The 18,809-nt window shown below is 37.7% G+C and overlaps 1 protein-coding gene across 1 annotated transcript in view; it reads right to left on the reverse strand.

Annotated features, from left to right (window-relative positions):
• Window positions 1-18,809, reverse strand: part of LOC134675463 (uncharacterized) — a 372,967-nt gene that overhangs the window by 36,141 nt on the left and 318,017 nt on the right. Inside the window, exons 8-10 of the mRNA XM_063533732.1 lie at window positions 6,766-7,023; window positions 4,824-5,061; window positions 4,041-4,181 (exon numbers count right to left, since the gene is read on the reverse strand). Coding sequence (XP_063389802.1) covers window positions 4,041-4,181; window positions 4,824-5,061; window positions 6,766-7,023 — 637 coding nt within the window. The remainder of the gene's footprint in view (window positions 1-4,040; window positions 4,182-4,823; window positions 5,062-6,765; window positions 7,024-18,809) is intronic.

The following is an 18,809-nucleotide window of genomic DNA, read 5'->3' on the forward strand; positions in this document are numbered from 1 at the left end:
ACGATACCAAACATGGCCTCGTAGGTTTACTGTTGTAGAAGTCAAAATAAAATTGAGATTAAATTCTTATTACTTGACCAAACTTGTGTAGAAGGAAAAGGAAAAATAAAAGTCTTCGGCAGGAATATAAGACACAATGTTTTTTTTTTGCGTTACTATTACAATTATCAAATATAAACATACCTTGATTATATTATTCTAGTGAGATCCTCACAGATAAACAAAAACATTTACTTAAAAAATTACAAGGTCGAAATGTCACGGAACTTGTGAGAGTAATACGTGAAAAATAAAAACTTTTATGACAAAAAAATCTGGACACAATTTAAGAAGCATCCAATTGCGTCGAGGAATCATCTATATTTTTGCTTGTTTCATTACCTCCTCGCTTCTTTTTTTGTCCTTTGTATTCTGTAGCAATTTGTTAGATCTGAAAATAAAGATAACTTGCGTCGTCACGGATGTCGATTTATAGGTTTTAGGGAGTGCAGAATTCGAAAACGATGATCATTTTATAATCCAAGATGGCCGCTACGTATTCTGTCATAAAAGTCGTCATGAATATCGTTTTATAGGTTTTAGGAAGTGCCGATTTCGAAAATGATGACCAGTTTGGAATCCAAGATGTGTGCCGTGCACTTTGTCATAAAAGTCGTCATGGATATCGTTTTATAGGTTTTAGGGAGTGCAGAATTCGAAAATGATGACCATTTTGGATTCCAAGATGTCTGCCGTGCACTTTGTCATATAAGCCGTCATAGATGTTGATTTATAGGTGTTAGGAAGAGCAGATTTCGAAAATGATGACCATGACCAACAAAACGACATCCATGTCGACTTTTAACATAGTGCATGGCCGCCATCTTCGATTCCAAAATAGTTATTATTTTCGAAATCTGCGCTCCCTAAAACCTATAAAACGACACCCATGACAACTTTTATGACATAGTGCATGGCCGCCATTTTGGATTTCAAAATGGTCATCATTTTCGAAATCTGCGCCCCCAAAACCTATAAAACGACACCCATGACGACTTTTATTACATAGTGCATGGCCGCCATTTTGGATTTCAAAATGGTCATCATTTTCTAAATCGGGGCCCCCTAAAACCTATAAAACGACACCTATGACGACTTTTATGACATAGTGCATGGCCACCATTTTGGAATCCAAAATGGTCATCATTTTCAAAATCTGCGCCCCCCAAAACCTATAAAACGACACCCATGACGACTTTTATTACATAGTGCATGGCCGCCATTTTGGATTTCAAAATGGTCATCATTTTCTAAATCGGGGCCCCCTAAAACCTATAAAACGACATCCATGACGACTTTTATAACATAGTGCATGGCCGCCATTTTGGAATCCAAAATGGTCATCGTTTTCGAAATCTGCGCCCCCTAAAACCAATAAAACGACACCCATGACGACTTTTATGACATAGTGCATGGCCACCATTTTGGAATCCAAAATGGTCATCATTTTCTAAATCTGCGCCCCCCAAAACCTATAAAACGACATCCATGACGACTTTTATGACATAGTGCATGGCCGCCATTTTGGAATCGAAAATGGTTATCGTTTCCGAAATCTGCGCCCCCCAAAACCTATAAAACGACACCTATGACGACTTTTATGACATAGTGCATGGCCGCCATTTTGGATTTCAAAATGGTCATCATTTTCTAAATCGGGGCCCCCTAAAACCCATAAAACGACATCCATGACGACTTTTATGACATAGTGCATGGCCGCCATTTTGGAATCGAAAATGGTTATCGTTTACGAAATCTGCGCCCCCCAAAACCTATAAAACGACACCCATGACGACTTTTATGACATAGTGCATGGCCGCCATTTTGGATTTCAAAATGGTCATCATTTTCTAAATCGGGGCCCCCTAAAACCCATAAAACGACATCCATGACGACTTTTATGACATAGTGCATGGCCACCATCTTGGAATCCAAATTGGTCATCGTTTTCGAAATCTGCGCCCCTTAAAACCTATAAAACGACACCCATGACGACTTTTATGACATAGTGCATGGCCACCATTTTGGAATCCAAAATGGTCATCATTTTCTAAATCTGCGCCCCCCAAAACCTATAAAACGACACCCATGACGACTTTTATTACATAGTGCATGGCCGCCATTTTGGATTTCAAAATGGTCATCATTTTCTAAATCGGGGCCCCCTAAAACCTATAAAACGACATCCATGACGACTTTTATGACATAGTGCATGGCCGCCATCTTGGAATCCAAAATGGTCATCATTTTTGAAATCTGCGCCTCCTAAAACCTATAAAACGACACCCCTGACGACTTTTATGGCATAGTGCATGGCCGCCATTTTGGATTCCAAAATGGTCATCATTTTCAAAATTGGGGCCCCCTAAAACGTATAAAACGACATCCATGACGACTTTTATAACACAGTGCGTGGCCGCCATTTTAGATTCCAAAATGGTCATCATTTTCGAAATCGGCACTCCCTAAAACCTATAAATCGACACCCATCTCGACTTTTATGACAAAGTGTTTGGCTACCATCTGCATGCAAGACATTTCTCTTATTTTTACGTACAAAAATGGGCCCCTGTCAACTTTCAACCGAGATTTAATCGATAATTTATTCGATTAATGTTCAGATTAATTCAATTTCTATCTATGTTAGGTCGACTAAACTAATCGTGATTAAAATTTGAGGATTAACTTTTTTTATTCCATTAATTAGTCGAATAAACAGTTAATCTATTAAGTCCCATCTCTGACCACGTCATTTTTACACTTTGAGAATATCTGAAAACAAATGAACACAAGGAGCCATTTTGCAAATCCAGTAACTTTGTTATTACTTTTGACAGCGCGTGTCATGTGTCTACACAGAGTCGACACAAAGTCGAAACATTTGCGACTACTTTGTGACTGCAATATTTCTCAGCCTTAAACCATATTTATACATCATAATTAACAAGTTTCGTAGTATGTAAAGCGTTATTTCTGTTATTTAAGTATAGTATACGCATCGAAGTACTAAAAATGCATCAAATAATATATTTATGAACACAAGCACTGAGAAGTAAACAATTTCATTTCCGGCTAAACTAAAACAATGTGGTGGCGCGTTGATTATATTACACTTAGTTTATCAAATCACTCGAGCAGTTTAATTCCCCATAATAATTTAAGTCCTATTGTAATATAAATGCAAACAATATATAATTACGTCTTGTAATTCGTTTTAGAGATGGCGTATTAATGTCACTTATTTTTATTTAACTATTTTTTCATCTGACAGTTTCCATTTGACAGGAACAAAATGAACGAATGAACGAATGATTTTGGCATAAAGTAGTCGCAAACCCGAAACAATGTGTGCACACGGCGACCACACTTTATGTCACTTTGTGTCATGTGTCGACCCTTCCCCATTTCTGGTAACTGTGTCGACACGGCGACGACTCTGCGACTGGAATTGTGACCGAAACAGACGGTGTCGACACAAGATGTGTCTACACCGCGTCGTAACGGCGACTGGAAATGGTTGTATGGGCAGTTTCCCTTATGTTACCTGCACTCAGGTTCCTCGCGGCAGGCGTGGGCGAGAGTATGGCAGGCTGGCAGCGATTGTCTTGAGAGCGTCCAGCGTAAGCCTGTAGTAATGGTAAGATAGTTAGACAGTGTTGCTCTTAGACGAGTCTTCCTTGTCAGTTTCCCTTATGTTACCTGCACTCAGGTTCCTCGCGGCACGCATGGGCGAGAGTATGGCAGGCTGGCAGCGATTGTCTTGAGAGCGTTCAGCGTAAGCCTGTAGTAATGATAAGATAGACAGAATTGCTCTTAGACGAGTCTTCCTTGTCAGTTTCCCTTATGTTACCTGCACTCAGGTTCCTCGCGGCAGGCATGGGCAAGAGTATGGCAGGCTGGCAGCGATTGTCTAGAGAGCGTTCAGCGTAAGCCTGTAGTAAGGGTAAGATAGACAGAGTTGCTCTTAGACGAGTCTTCCTTGTCAGTTTCCCTTATGTTACCTGCACTCAGGTTCCTCGCGGCAGGCATGGGCGAGAGTATGGCAGGCTGGTAGCGGTTGTCCCGAGGGTGGGCGCTGGGCGCAAGATGGATGGAGTTGCTCTTGGGCACGCATGCATGAGTCCTCCTTGTTGTCAGTTTTCCTGGAGAATACAGAAAATTGTATAGTCTGATCTAGTTAAATCCAGAATTTTAGGGCGCTTTAAACTCGCGTGTCAGAGTCATTATTTTCACCATGATTGTTAACCACAATGGAAGGCCAACGCGCAAAAACTTTGAACAGATGCTCTGCATCGGTGCCCATCTTTCGTTTATATAAAAAGTTAACGATGATGATAATAACGAAAATACGCCGTAAATTCTTTGAATATTTACATAACCGCTTGAGGAGCAAAGCATTTGAAGAGTTAAAAAGTTTAAGCCATAATCTTTAAAAAGTTACGAGAGATGAAGTCATGGGACAATAAAGATATTATATCCTCGGCTTTAATGTAAATTGTTTGTTGACAATACTAACCCGGCAAATAAAGGAGAATATATTATAAAGTGGAAGAGCAAAAACAAAACAAATTATTTATATTTCCCAGAATAAAATAGGTGTGTGTTTCTGCTTAAAATAAAGTTAATTTTATACCTAAAACATTTCTTCCAATAAACAGTCCTATTGTTGTCATATATAGTCATGATCATGACTTATGGAACAAAATAAAATTAAGAAAATATTGATTCTCCTCAACAAAATTCATATCATTCAGAAATTCAATATTAAACTAGAATATACTTACTTGCACAGGCAAAAGGCGATCTCCGTGTTCCAATGCACCCCCGGCTTTCTATAGAACCCCCTCAGCGCCGCCATACAGCCCTCCCGGTCGCAGTTGGTCGCGTGGCAGTTCTGCAGCACAGGATCCAGGGTCGTGGAGCACTCGTTGTCCTTAATGCAGGTCTCCAGGGCCACGTGGCAGGTCGACTGGAGCGCCACCTTGTCGTCACCTGCTTTACCGTTCTCTTTGCCAATCCTCTCTGTTGGTTGTTGTCAAGTGTTAGTTTCGTGTTGGTGTGTGAGTGGAGTAGTGATTAGTTCAAGGTTTGGTTAAAGGCAGCAAAATCGGTTGAGGTTACATATCAAATTCAAACATGGTTGATGAAAACTTCGACCGCTTTTGTTATGCTGATGCTTGCTGATAAATTTGGTGCTTTAATTGCTTGGATTTAAGCAAAAGTAGAATTGGCTGTCAAATTAACAACAATGTCTAACATTAAAGCAACAATTTTTAAACATCTAAAGGCAATGATTGAGTCTTAGAAAGTGTGATTACATGTCTTAGAATATATGTATAGAAGACAACAATAAGAAAAAAATGATTTAATACCACTTATAAGTATTTGAACCTAGCCTACTATTGATTATGATTTTATGACTTTATTCCTAAAATGATATTTTCCGATATGGTATGAAAACACCTAAGCCTGAAAATGACCGTAAAGTTTCAGATAGTAAGATCCAATTATTAAAAATAACAACAGTAAGAGCCACTGAACAATATGATAACATTTTATTGTAATTATAATAAAGTTGTTTTGAAGGACAACAGTTCAGGCAGTAGAAAACACCTATAGTTTTAACATAAATAAATACCACAAGGTAGAAATACACAAACTTATTTCAAAGAGTAACAGAAAACAAAAATACAAGAACAAATTCGAAAGTGTTTATAAAAATAAATAGGTACATAAAACAAGTATAATAAACTTTGGATACGTGATATAAATATAATATGCATGCCAAGACAAATATATTGTACAAATTGTATTAAAACTGTCACAACGTGAGGATCCTGAAAAAACGGTGTTTTGTAAACCATGATAAATTGCCAATGATTTCGATTTACCTCAAGCTAAAATTTTGTAACAACTTGATCATGCTAAAAGGGATGGCTCATAATCAACTGATACTGATGTTTATAGTACGATGATTAAAACTCAGCTTAATTACTGTGATCGGGGTTAAAGGGGATCATGCATGCGGATTTAAGCAAATTTTTAATTAATTTACCTATACAATTGGTTTTTGTGAAAACATTATAAGGTTAATCTAATTGTACGTATATTGGTGTCCCAGCAGCTTTACTGAGATACAAACTAGCTAACCTAACCGTTGTCACTACTCACTCCTTTTAAACTAAATTTCTACAAATATTAGAGAGGACCGTAAGGAGAGGCGGATTTAAAGGGCTTTAAAGCAACTAGGAGACTCCCGCTCTAAATCATTAATACTTATCTACGTAAAGCTTTACTCTGTGTTATCTCTCGAAAATCTTCAAAAGCACTTTCTGGTTCGAAACCTACAGAATACTAAAAACTGTGGTAATTCTAAACATCTAGAAAGTGCTGTTAATACAGGGGTAAATAAAGAAGGGATGGATAACATTACCACTGAGGGTTACATACATGTTGATGGTGCTGTAATAAATGAATTCACCCGTGTCGTATATGGTCTTGTAAATGATCCGGCTAACTGTACATCTTGTAAGCTGGATAAGTGAGTGTAACTTACGATATCTATGGTTAGTTGTAGTCTGTTCACAAAGTGTAAGTTAACTCGTTATACCAACTAGTTCATTTGGACGTCAACTAATCTCTCCCTTAGGAATTTGAGTTTTTATTGTGAGTTTTTAATAATGAAGTTTAGAGATTGGCTTACGTACAAGAATAAACCATACGTACGGTTCTCATCAATATATCCTGGTCCGTAGACGGTCTTTGTGGCGTATAGCGGATCTTCACTCCCCCCCGGCTCGTGGTTCCAGCGGTGGTAATGGTGTCCGTGGGGGTTGTAGTGGGGGCTCGCGTATCGGTGGACGTGGCTCATTATTTTGTCGGGGGCGATCAGGTTCCCATCCTGTGTTATGGACATACCCCCGATCCACGAGGTCACGCCGGCCCCCGTCCGGTTCGGGTTCCGGCCGTCCGACATCAGTTTTACTGGAATGGCATCCATGGAATCGCTTAGCTGGGCTGGCTCGGGACCGAGCCGTGGCGCGACGGGACTCCGAGTACCTCAGAGACTATCGCGCACTAGCATCGGTAGCGAAACATCGATATAATATCTCACCCTACTGACGGTAAAGATAAAAAACGATCAAACATACAACGATATCGACAAACACTTATCGGGCAAAATTATTAAAAACAATTTTGAATTTAGATTTGTATTCCCGATTAAAGATTTTGAATAGCAAAGCCTTCGGACGGCAGTCCCATGAGAACTATTCGTCAAAGCCAAGTCTATGCCGCGCAGTAACCATAGAGATCGTATAGGAGATGCAGAAAGAAAACATGCAGTCATGCTCATCTCAAGACCTTCCACTTTGGACTTGAAATGTAGGTGCGTCAGAATTACCCCATCCAAAGTCCAAGGTGGAAACTAGGGAAAAGGGAAAAAGGCAGTTCAACAATTCTAAAAGCATGCAGACATAAAGTAGGAGCGAAAAGTTGAATTAATTACTACGTAAGTTATTATGAAATTTTATAATTAGTAAGCTCGACTTGTATACAAACCGCTAACATAGCTAAAATTAAACTCCAATCAGAAATTCTCAAATTGGATTACCTTTCCTTTAAACAAGTTAAGAAGTGCTGATTTTCATTACAACTTCTATTGAATTAATGATGATTAAAAACTTTTTGTTGGTTAAAGGTGCTCGGTTGAGAAAATTACCTTTTCTGTGCTCTTCGTGATTATGTAGTGAAAAAAAAAACCTAACTGGGAACCGAAAAACGTAAGGCATCGTTCACCGGTACTCCACGCTCCTACCTTACGAAGCGAAGTGCAAAGCGTGCAGTGCGAGAGGCGACGAAATCCGACAGAGACACATAGAGAGAGAGAGAGAATGAGAGAGAGAAAGGGAGGGCGGCGGCTCACCGGGGCGGGGCCGCGGGGGTCGCGGGGACAGAAGAGCGGCGCGCAGGAGGCTGGCGGCGGCCGCGCGCGTCATCAGGCGAGTCCCATTCTCGGTGAGAAGCAGGATGGTACCATCGGGCGCAGCGTAGCGCGTGAGGGGAGGCGCACGCGCCGTCGGCCGGCGCGGGGCCTCGAACAGAGCGCGCACCGCCGGCGGGCAAGCGCCCCACGCCGCCGCTGCCCCACAACCACGTTACCAAGAAAGGTACTACCAGCCAGGCCCAGTGCCAACCACCCTCGCTAGCCGCACTTCAGTAGCACCCTTAAGGAATATACTAAAGGCACGCCGAGACCAAAGCTCTGTAAGGACATCTAAGATTCCTTAAGGGTGCTCCAGTAGAAGACAAGGTAGACGCCAGAACTAAGGTAGTGTTCGCCGCCACATCGACAATCATCTATTAACGGCAGTCCAGATACCATCACCATAGGCCGAAGGTGTCGGAAGCTAAGAGTTGAGGTAACTGCGGGCATTTGTACGGTGTGTGAGGTCAGGAGTACACTAAAAAGAAGCTCAGTGTCCGTGAAACATAAAAGTCAACAGCCTTGTGTGGTAAAGTAGTGATCTAAATCCAATCCTATGGCCTAGGCATCTAAATGGTGTGAAAAGAAAATAGGCACGTATATGAAAGGAATATAACACAAAATAAATACGAAACAGAACTAATTAAACACGTTGACGGCTATTGAAGTGAGTCTAGTACTCCTTGAAGCGTTAGACAGTGTAGTGTTATTGTTTGCTAGTTTAATATCTATTTCGTTGTTAGTATTATGATTTGTTTGATTCTGTTAGTTTGTTTTTGGTTAATTAAAAACATAAGGCACTAAAACGATTGTTTTGTATGCATATAAAGTAGAATACGTTGTGGAGTCCCGCAAGGCGCGGTGTTAGGTACAACCTTCTTGCACAGTCATAGGTGTTACATTTACATAATATTTCGCGTGTACCTATGCGTTGCCATTATATAAACACTTAAAGCTATATATACTATGTTAGTAATGCGAGTTTTGAGTGAGAAACGTTCCAATATCTGTAAAAATACAAGCCAATGTTGGGTTTGTTAACAGCTGCAATCAAAGTTGCTGGCCAAAACCAACTTCCTGTACAGTATTGAGCAATGGCTCCCGGAAGCAACTATCTTGCTCCGCTTATTGCATTTCCTCCAATATAGTTAGAGTTCAATTTTGAAGCACATTAACACAGGCACGTACCAAAAACCAGTCGATATGCAGAGTACGAATTCCAAGTTAGACGAAATTCCAATTAGCTCTATACTTGTTACGCAAACACAATTCAACTTTCCGTTCGGTTGTTTTAGATCAACACCTCACAAACAAAGTAATAGTGGTGTATCAGCAACACAGTTGCTTCGCTTGTAAATTCCGCGTTAAACACGACATGACCCTAAAATTAAACCTCGTGAGTTTTTTTTTATCTGACTAATGATAACAATGAATTTACATTTTTCTGCCTTTGTGACGCTAAGTCAGATATGCTGATATATACTTAATATCGATGCAACGAAACACCGGCATCACAATTTATTTAAGTACATTCTAAATAAGGGTACCTTTGTGGTATGGAACTTTTAAAAGAAACACACTCATTTAACAGGTTTCAACATTCTGCATATGTATATGAGTACCTAAATACATATTCAATTTCTGTTAACCATAACTGATCCTAATGCAGAGTTTGCTGCTTTGATTAATCACAGACGATGTTGACTTCATAAAAAACTTATAGAACCTAACCGTTACCATTACCGTTACCGTTAAGTGACTGCGCCAGCCAGCAGTTCTGCTGCAAGGACGCAGAGGCGTTGGTCACACAAGAGAGGCAGGGACGGAGAGGCTCGTCGTGTTTGCTCAAATGCACGCCCTATTGCAAATCCCTATACTCCATTCTGATTTGCAGTAGTTTCGCTGAACAAGTCATAGGACGCTATTCTCAGGCGAGCGATAATCTAGGCACGGACGTGTCCGGCATTAAGCACTGGGGTGGCTTTGTTTCGAACGTGTTGTATTTGTACTTAAGGGGGGTTAAGTATACGATAAAATATTATTAACTAAATAGGTACGATGTTATTCAGTAAGTATGTCATAAATAAATATTTTATTGCACAAAATGATACCTATATAAATAGGTAGGTCAGGAATAGAAGATATAGGTACATTAAACAAGTACAAAAGTTAACTTATTCATTTAAGTTGAAGGACCTCTTCCAGCTAACCTTATAAAATAAGGAAATAAACTATTCATAAATATTACCGGTGTTTGTGTGTAAAGTTTTTTGTTTCATTAATTAGCCTTACGTATAGAACATACGTAAGGCTAATGAATGACTGCTTAAGCTTGTCTAGTAAGTAAATATTATTTGTCTAGTAAATACCTGTCTTGTTTGTCTAGTGCAGTCAAGTGCAAAAATATGGGTGCACAAATCAAACTCATAAATATGTCCCATAGCTCTTATGTCTGCGAATTAAGAACTATGGGAAATATTTTTGAGTAAGTTGTCTACACCTCCATATTTTTACACTTAACTGTACTGTGCCTAATAAATATAATTGTAGAAGTAAAGTTGTTGGATCGTGAAAATTAACACTTTTGTAGTTTGTCATTTAAAAATTAATTTTATGGGTCACTTCAACACATTTTCCCTTTGAACATTTTCCATTTTTTACAATGAGTTATTTTATTTACAATACCTACATTGTTGGTTGTAAATGTTGGTTGGTTGGCTGTTCGCATTGCAACTATTACAATCCCTGAATTAGTAAAAAAACCCAACTTACAATTTAAACTATTTACCCAACTATCCATTATGACAAAGCTCAGCAAAAACATCTGCATTCAAAGCGAGCGCACTCGACATAAGTATTATCACGCTTATAAACCACCACGTCCGCGCCATTTGTATACCGCTCTGAAGATTGGCGCATTTTTCAAAATGGCCGCCGGAATAATTTTACGCTTTTAGTGTTGGAGGGTTTACGAGTAGGATCGGCAATAATAATACTAACAAAGATACAATGTCTATAAAATAGGAATTCAGACGGCCAATAATAAAAGGTACGTAATGGTCAATGCTTTTTCGATCTGATGCATATACGCTTGTATTCTGTATTTATTATTTTAACAAATAGTTACATGTTATGTTTGGCGCCAATATCTGTCTGTCTGTTTGTCTGTCTGTGGCTTCGTAGCTCTTCAACGAATGGACCGACCGGTGGTTCTTGGCTATGTTTGATAAAAATCGATCTAGCAGTTTGAAGAGTATCAAGGTCTTTTCCAAAAATGTACCTATGGCATTTTTTGGCATAAACTTGACTTCTTGGCTTAATGCAGAGGGAGTTATTGAAATTTTTAATTTAATAAGGCCCACTTGCACCATTCCACTAACCCGGGGTTAACCGTTTAAACCAGGAGTTGCCATGGTTAGCCATACAATTTGACACTAGGTTAACAGTTTAACCGCTTAACCCCGGGTTAGTAAAATGGTGCAAGTGGGCCTAAGTATCTTTAAAATCGGTATACAGTTACATAACTTACACGGACATTTTGAAAGACTTAAGACAAACAAACGAGTAAAAACGAAGTAAATAAAACTTCTAAAGCTTCTTTCTGTCAAAATATTTGTTCGTATCGGCTCAACAGTCTTCAGATAGCCGGTTTATTTTCCACGAGCCGTATTTTGCCGCGTGGAAGTTGTAATTTGGGCAGGTGCGCGCTCCCACGGCTGAAAGCGGCCCGTGAAAGAGGGACCATTGTCTGACCAATGCCGCAGTGCACAGCTACAGACAGTACGTAAGGAATAGAATATAAATCATTTTTTCTACTCGTCGACTATAATTCTTGAATTAAGATTTCTTATACCAAACTTCAATTGGGTATTTTTAAAGTGTGGGCTCCCAACTCAACTATAATATTCATTACGATACAGTTTAGTCAACTATAATGAAATTGACCAATCACAGCTCTCCGCGATCAACAGGACGAAACAAAACCATAGCTCAAATTAATTATTTATTTTAGGTTGTATAGTAGAAACCATTGGTTCATAAGTCAGAAACGCGCATGTGACACCCTTAAAATAGCAACATCCGTAGACTACGAAAACCACTTAGTGTTGCTTGTTAGTCTCCATAGGCTACGGTAGCCAAAATCGAGAAAACAACTGTCTAAAAATTGAATTTAGCGCGGAGCAAGTACCAGGGCCTCATGAGTTACGAGAAGGTGTCGTTGACCAACGCGCCGGGCGCGGCGGCGGGGGCGCGTACCAGTATGAAGGTATCGCGGCTGCTTGCGTATCTTAGCTGTGTATACTTTTGGTTTGGTTTGTTTGTATGATTCTACTAGTTTAAAGTATTATTTTTGTTGGCTCGTAGAAAAAGTATTGTATACAATAGTGATATAATCAAGCTTTTCAATCTCGTACCTGACTTAGGCAACTCAGCAAGCTTCGTTGCCTAAACACGGTACTCGACTGAAAAGCTCTCTATTATATCACGATTGTATAAAATACTATATTCAGACAACACATCAATACAAATTACACATATACAGGGTGTTTGGGGCATCGTTTGCCAAATTAAAACGGCAGATAGGTTGAGTCATTTGCTATCTTCTCAGGCCTAGAAATTATTAATTTGGTGCAAAAAGTGTTTTCACTTCTACTTGCGTACTTTTTTTTTTTAATTTATTTAATCCAAACAAAAAATACAGTGTAATTATTGCACTTATCTGCCAAACTGCAGAACAGTTTGTTGGCAGAAAAACTAAATCTACCCTCCACCATATTCGTAATCATATACTAGTGTTATAATAAATATTAATACAGCAGTCTTTTTTTTTTATGCATCTTAACTTACATACGACTTACTTACTTAATTGCGTAGTAGTAAAAAAAATCATGGCCAATTTTGTTTTTTTAGGAATGAGAAGATAGCAAATGACTCAAGCTATCTACCGTTTAATTTTGGCAAACGATGTACCAAACACCCTGTGTTAGTTTGTCAAACGAATGTCATTTCAATAGACAGAGAGAATCATACTATTTTTGTCTTACACTAGTCTAGTACTAGCATCCAAAAGAAAAGGATTAGTATAGTTTTCCTGGTACTGACTTACAAATTGGTTTGACCAACTTACAAGGTAAAGATAAACAAAACAGTAGATATCGAGATGTGAAGCCGAAATGGTCTCCACTCAGCAATGCAGCTGACACGACTAGCGTGGCCAACTGGCTGGTTTTCTGCGGAGCCAGCGGAGTGTGCGGAGCATACAACGGGACACGTTGTGGAGGACTTGAATAAATAATAGGGCTAATCTTTCTTCTGCGAGTCTAATGATTCCCAGACACAGTTCGAAGTTTGAAGGGCTAATATTTGTCTGGCCACGAGACAGTTCATATTAGGGCTAACAATTCCCGCATATCCCGAGAAATCGCGATTGTTCTTAGTGTTCTTACGTCCTGCTCTTTGAAGAACAGCATAGTTTTCTATTATGATAATCACAACAATAACAGCTTTTTCTTCGATGTATGTGTATTTTCTTTCTTCATAATTTAGATCCCAACTAGCAAAAAAGTCTCAGATTGCGCACTTTATAAGAGTAGTGAGCTTATAGCGCTCTTATTTTTGTTTTGAACTTATGATCGCTCTTATATTAGTCTTAGACAAGCTAATACGCACTTTAGTAAGTTTAGTCTTATTACCTAGTCTTATATATGTATATAAGAGCATTTTATAATACCATTATAAGCCTCTCGCTCTTACAATAACATTTACTAAGTCTCATTGAACTTGAGAGTACTTGGTCTTATATCCACATTCTCTAAGTTCATTTGATCTTATATTACACTTTATAAATGCTATTATAAGAATGTAAGGCTAATATCAACATAGCATAATACTATTATAAGCCTCTTGCTCTTACAACAACATTTACGAAGTCTCATTGAACTTGAGAGTACGTGGTCTTATATCCACATTCTCTAAGTTCATTTGATCTTATATTAGACTTTATAAATGCTATTATAAGAATGTAAGACTAATATCAACATAGCATAATACTATTATAAGCCTCTTGCTCTTACAACAAAATTTACGAAGTCTCATTGAACTTGAGAGTACCTGGTCTTATATCCTCATTCTCTTAGTTCATTTGATTTTATATTAAATTTCTAAATGCTATTGTAAGAATGTAAGACTAATATCAACATAGCATAAGAACACTGTAAGTACGTACTTTTCTGATCTTACTAAAGCTATAATAAGATCAACAGCAGCACTTTAGTAAGATATTAGAGTGATATAAGATCAAGACACTTATATCACAAAAGAGAAGATCAATATAAGATGGTTTGATCTTAAATCGTTTTTGGGAACACTATTGTTAGTATAAGTAAAGCAAGGAACCGTAATTTATTCAACATGGCCACATCATTTGTATTCAGAATGCTTAAAATACTCTAATAGTGCGCTTGAAAAATGCACCTACATCAATGGCTGACTATCAATACAAAATAAAGAAATAAAATAATTATAAAAATATTCAAATACCATATTTGAGTAGGCGCATAAAGTTTGAAGTGTAAAACAGGGTCTACTTTACAATAAATAATATTTTCCCATGTGAATACCTACCCTGAAACATAAACAGACGATGATAAACAGCACGTTATTATATTTAAACATAATTCATAAAAAGTTTGATAAACACTTACACTAATATGTTGTTGTCACGTTGCAGTTAATTTCACCCGTATATTTATACTTCACAAATAGAATGTTTCAAACCAAAATAAGCTTATTTAGGCTTACAAGATTCTAACGTTCGACCAATATAAGCCTATGTAGGCTTACAAGATACTTACGTTCGACCAATATAAGCCTATGTAGGCTTACAAGATACTTACGTTCGACCAATATAAGCCTATGTAGGCTTACAAGATACTTACGTAAAAGCGATATTAGCCTAAAGCAGCTTAGTATAGTTTTGAAACAGATTACTGTGAATGCAAACAACATTCAATTAGACTGATATTAGAACGATATTAAAATAAATACGCTTATGCTTTGTGCCCAAACCCGGGCTTATACGATGATATAAAATCAATATAAGAGCGACAAAATTGTAGTCTAGAGACTGTTGTTAGCGTGATTTTGCTAGTTGGGATGTCAACCAACCAAACATTGTCAATTATCACAAACTTTTTATTAAGTTGCAAATCTTGCAATGTATCTATGTATGCAATCTTGCAATGTACCATAACATACATAACTAATTAACAGACATAGGATTCATCGGAAACCAGGAAGTGGGTCAAATTTAACTTGTAAGATTTGAACCGCATAAACATAGATAGTTAATTGTAATTAAAGTCAAATTTAACTTAATCTATGTTTATACGGTTCAAACAAATCTTGCAAGTTAGATTTGACCCACTTCCCGGTTTCCGATGAAGCTGAAAATTTGCCCACATCATATGTATAACTCGGGTGACAATGCAATATTATGATACCATCGAGCTGATGTGATGATGGAGACAAGAGGTGGCCATAGGAACTCAGTGATAAACAACGCCACCTAATTGTGTTTGAGGTTTCTAGAATTGTCTTAATGAGTATTAGTTGCTTGTGGAAAGAAAAGTACAGCCAGCGATAAAAAATTGTACAAAAAATGATTTGTTCGCTGAAAATTTATTAACTCCATGAATTTGCTTAAGGGCGTTGTTACGGGGTCCCTTTGTTTCCCATAAAGTTTTAAGTCATAATGTATTGTTTGTCATATTATCGTTAGTCATAAAACTGAAACCGTTAACTTTTCAGGATTTTCGTAAGGTTATACTGTAGATAGGTTGGGTTAGGTTAGGTTTGTTTTATATCAATCCTGAAAAGTTACGCGTTTCTGAGAAGAACCTATTATGACTAACGAAAATTCGGACAAACAATACATTATGACTTAAAACTATTAGGGAAACAATAGAGACCCCGTTGTTACTGTTTAAGACTGTGTACTGTCCGCATGTTTTCTGTAGCCCAGCCCAAACTAATGTGCCGGTTAACTGACGAGGTTTAATCTCACACAGACGCCATTGTTCCATAAAATAATAAACCTTTTTCTACAGAAATTCACGAGAATTTCTAATATTCTTTGTATTCGAAGTACTTTAAAGCCGCGGCAAGTTAATGTACCTATCTATAAAGTTATTAAACTATACAAGTTTAGTGATCCTATTTATTCTAAGAAGCAGTAGGTATTCTTCGAAACTGTGAAAGCTTTCTAGGTTCCTAAATAAAAGAGTTTTAAAACGTATTATCCTATTTTGCGTTTTATGCATTTTAAAACTGTTATAAAATTCTAGGACGAAACTCGTAGGTAATGTCACTTTGTAAGTCAGTCTAAGTCCACTAAGTCAAAAAGAATTGAAATAGTGATTTAAACTTTTCACGATTTTTACTCATCATTATTCACATCGACAGGACTTAATCGCGTAAAATTAACATTTAAATTTACCTCTAACGTTTCGAGGACGGCGTTGTCCCCGTGGTCTCAGAGATGAAATTTAAAACTTAATTTTATGCGATTACTTAAAAAGACCGTCGTTGTGAATAATAAAGAATTGAAATATGTTTACAAAATCGATTATAAAGACAACATAAATAGAAGGTATGCTGTATGAAAGTGTTGTAATTGTATGTATATTAGTTTGAATAATAAAATAAAATAAATTCAATACAATATCTCCCGACCCGACCCGACCCGACGGCACAGGGTAGAAAATGAAGTAAGACTTAAAACAAAGAACTGAAGTCAATCCAATTAAAAGGTAACGGATTGCATTAAATATTGATTCAATAGCGACGAGTACTCAGATTTAAAGACAGTTAAATCTTGTTGGACTGACCTAAATTTACGTTGCTTATCGCACGACTAGTGTGTTTTAATTTTTACATACTTTCATATAGATTCACCGTACCGCACATAACATGTTTGTTTCTTTCTTTCAAATGTTATAACTTAAATATGGACAATTTATTGGTATCCTATTCAGCTGAAATTTGGAAATCTTCCTTAATTCCGATGACAATGCAATAATAGGTATGCTAGAATGGAGCTGATCTGATGAAGCAGTCGAAAGGTACCAAACGGAACTACTCGATGAAAAAACAAACACATCGAATCTAGGTTTATTTAGAGCGGTCTCGAGACTCATGAGAAGTAATTTATAGTAAGAAGATCCAAATGAGTGAAGTAAAAAAAAAGACAAGAATCTAAATACATAGATACCCCACAACCGCCAGGCAAGACCCCAAAATTTTTCTAGCATAAAGTGCCTTAGGTACAATGTGCCGTGGGCTTTTCAGGATGATCCTAATACTTAATCGTATCGTAAAGAAAATTAGTATGCATTGTCAGAAAAGACTTAAGAAAAGGAAGTCTAAAAGAAAATGTTATGTACATACTTATCTATGTACCTACTACAGTTTTTAAAATTATATGAACTTTCAGTATATGACCTGCTCAAGTAACACTAAGGTTAGATTTTCAAAAAAAATTTGAGACTAGTTTCCGTTTGCATTAACTACATCCAATTCTTCCATACACACAGTTCCAGAAAACTGTTCCAGAGATCTCAATCACCTGTTTACTTGCCCCAATCCGCCGTGTCAATATTTGCACACAAATGTTGGCAAATTCCAGTTTCTGAGCGATTTCCTTTTGTCTCGGGCCACTCCAATTACAGGGCCACAAATATTTGGCAAACAAACAGAAGGAATGTGGAGTGAAAAATTACGGGGCGCGAAATTAGTGGGGGGAAACAAAATGGCGGCTTTTGCGATACAAATATAGAGTTCATCTGTGCTGGCTCGGCTTTGGACTGACAAAACGTTGTGGTGTCACTAACCTCGTGAGACCCTGGGGTATTTTTGTGCTTTTGACTTTGGAATTTTCACAATTAGAAGCAATGAAATCGGGTTGTTTTTTATCGAGATTCTTTTTATTTTATTGCTCGTGTAGGTAATTACAATTTTAGAAGTGTCGAACTGAAACCGGTTTTTTTGTCAAAATCGAAATCGAACCTCAGGTTTTTACATAATTTTTATGCCAGATACCTGCCGAAACCGACCGTAGGTTGGACACAAATTTTTGATTCATAGAAATTAATCAAATTACCTATCATTGTTCCCGACAATTTTTTTAATGGGTGGTCGTCTATTATTTTATCAAGATTTTAGAATCCATTTCCAGTTTGTGCATTAGGTACTTATTCAAAATCTAGATATCCAACATTCTTGGATTCTACAGTCCAACTTAGGGAGTTAGAGAAACTCATTACCTATTCTATAAATTTTGGAGGAAGAAATAGTTAAAAGCCGAAGCACGAAAGGATATCCGTTTGCAGCTTCAGCTGGGTATGAATGAACTATTATTCCATTAAACGAGGTTAAACAAGTTATATAATAATAGAAGTCTAGTAGGTTATTTAATGGGAAACAAACAGACTACGAATACGTCAAACGGTAATTTTCGAATTACCCTCCTGAATAATTAACCCGGATCGGTACCGGAAGCCGCCATTTTGTTTTTGGGGCTCATTAATGTTGCATCCGTCTTTGGTTTTGACGTCAGAGGGGACCCGTTTGAGATCGATCCCTGAATTCGTATTGTGGGCTGCTTATTATGCAATTGAATCAGCGATGGGATATAATATAGACGAAGCTCTCAGTACATTTTTGGCTTCGAAGCACAGACCATATAATTGACTCTTATCTGACACATATCGGCACTATATGTGTCAGA

Source organism: Cydia fagiglandana, chromosome 22, assembly GCF_963556715.1.
Source record: "Cydia fagiglandana chromosome 22, ilCydFagi1.1, whole genome shotgun sequence".
NCBI lineage: Eukaryota > Metazoa > Arthropoda > Insecta > Lepidoptera > Tortricidae > Cydia > Cydia fagiglandana.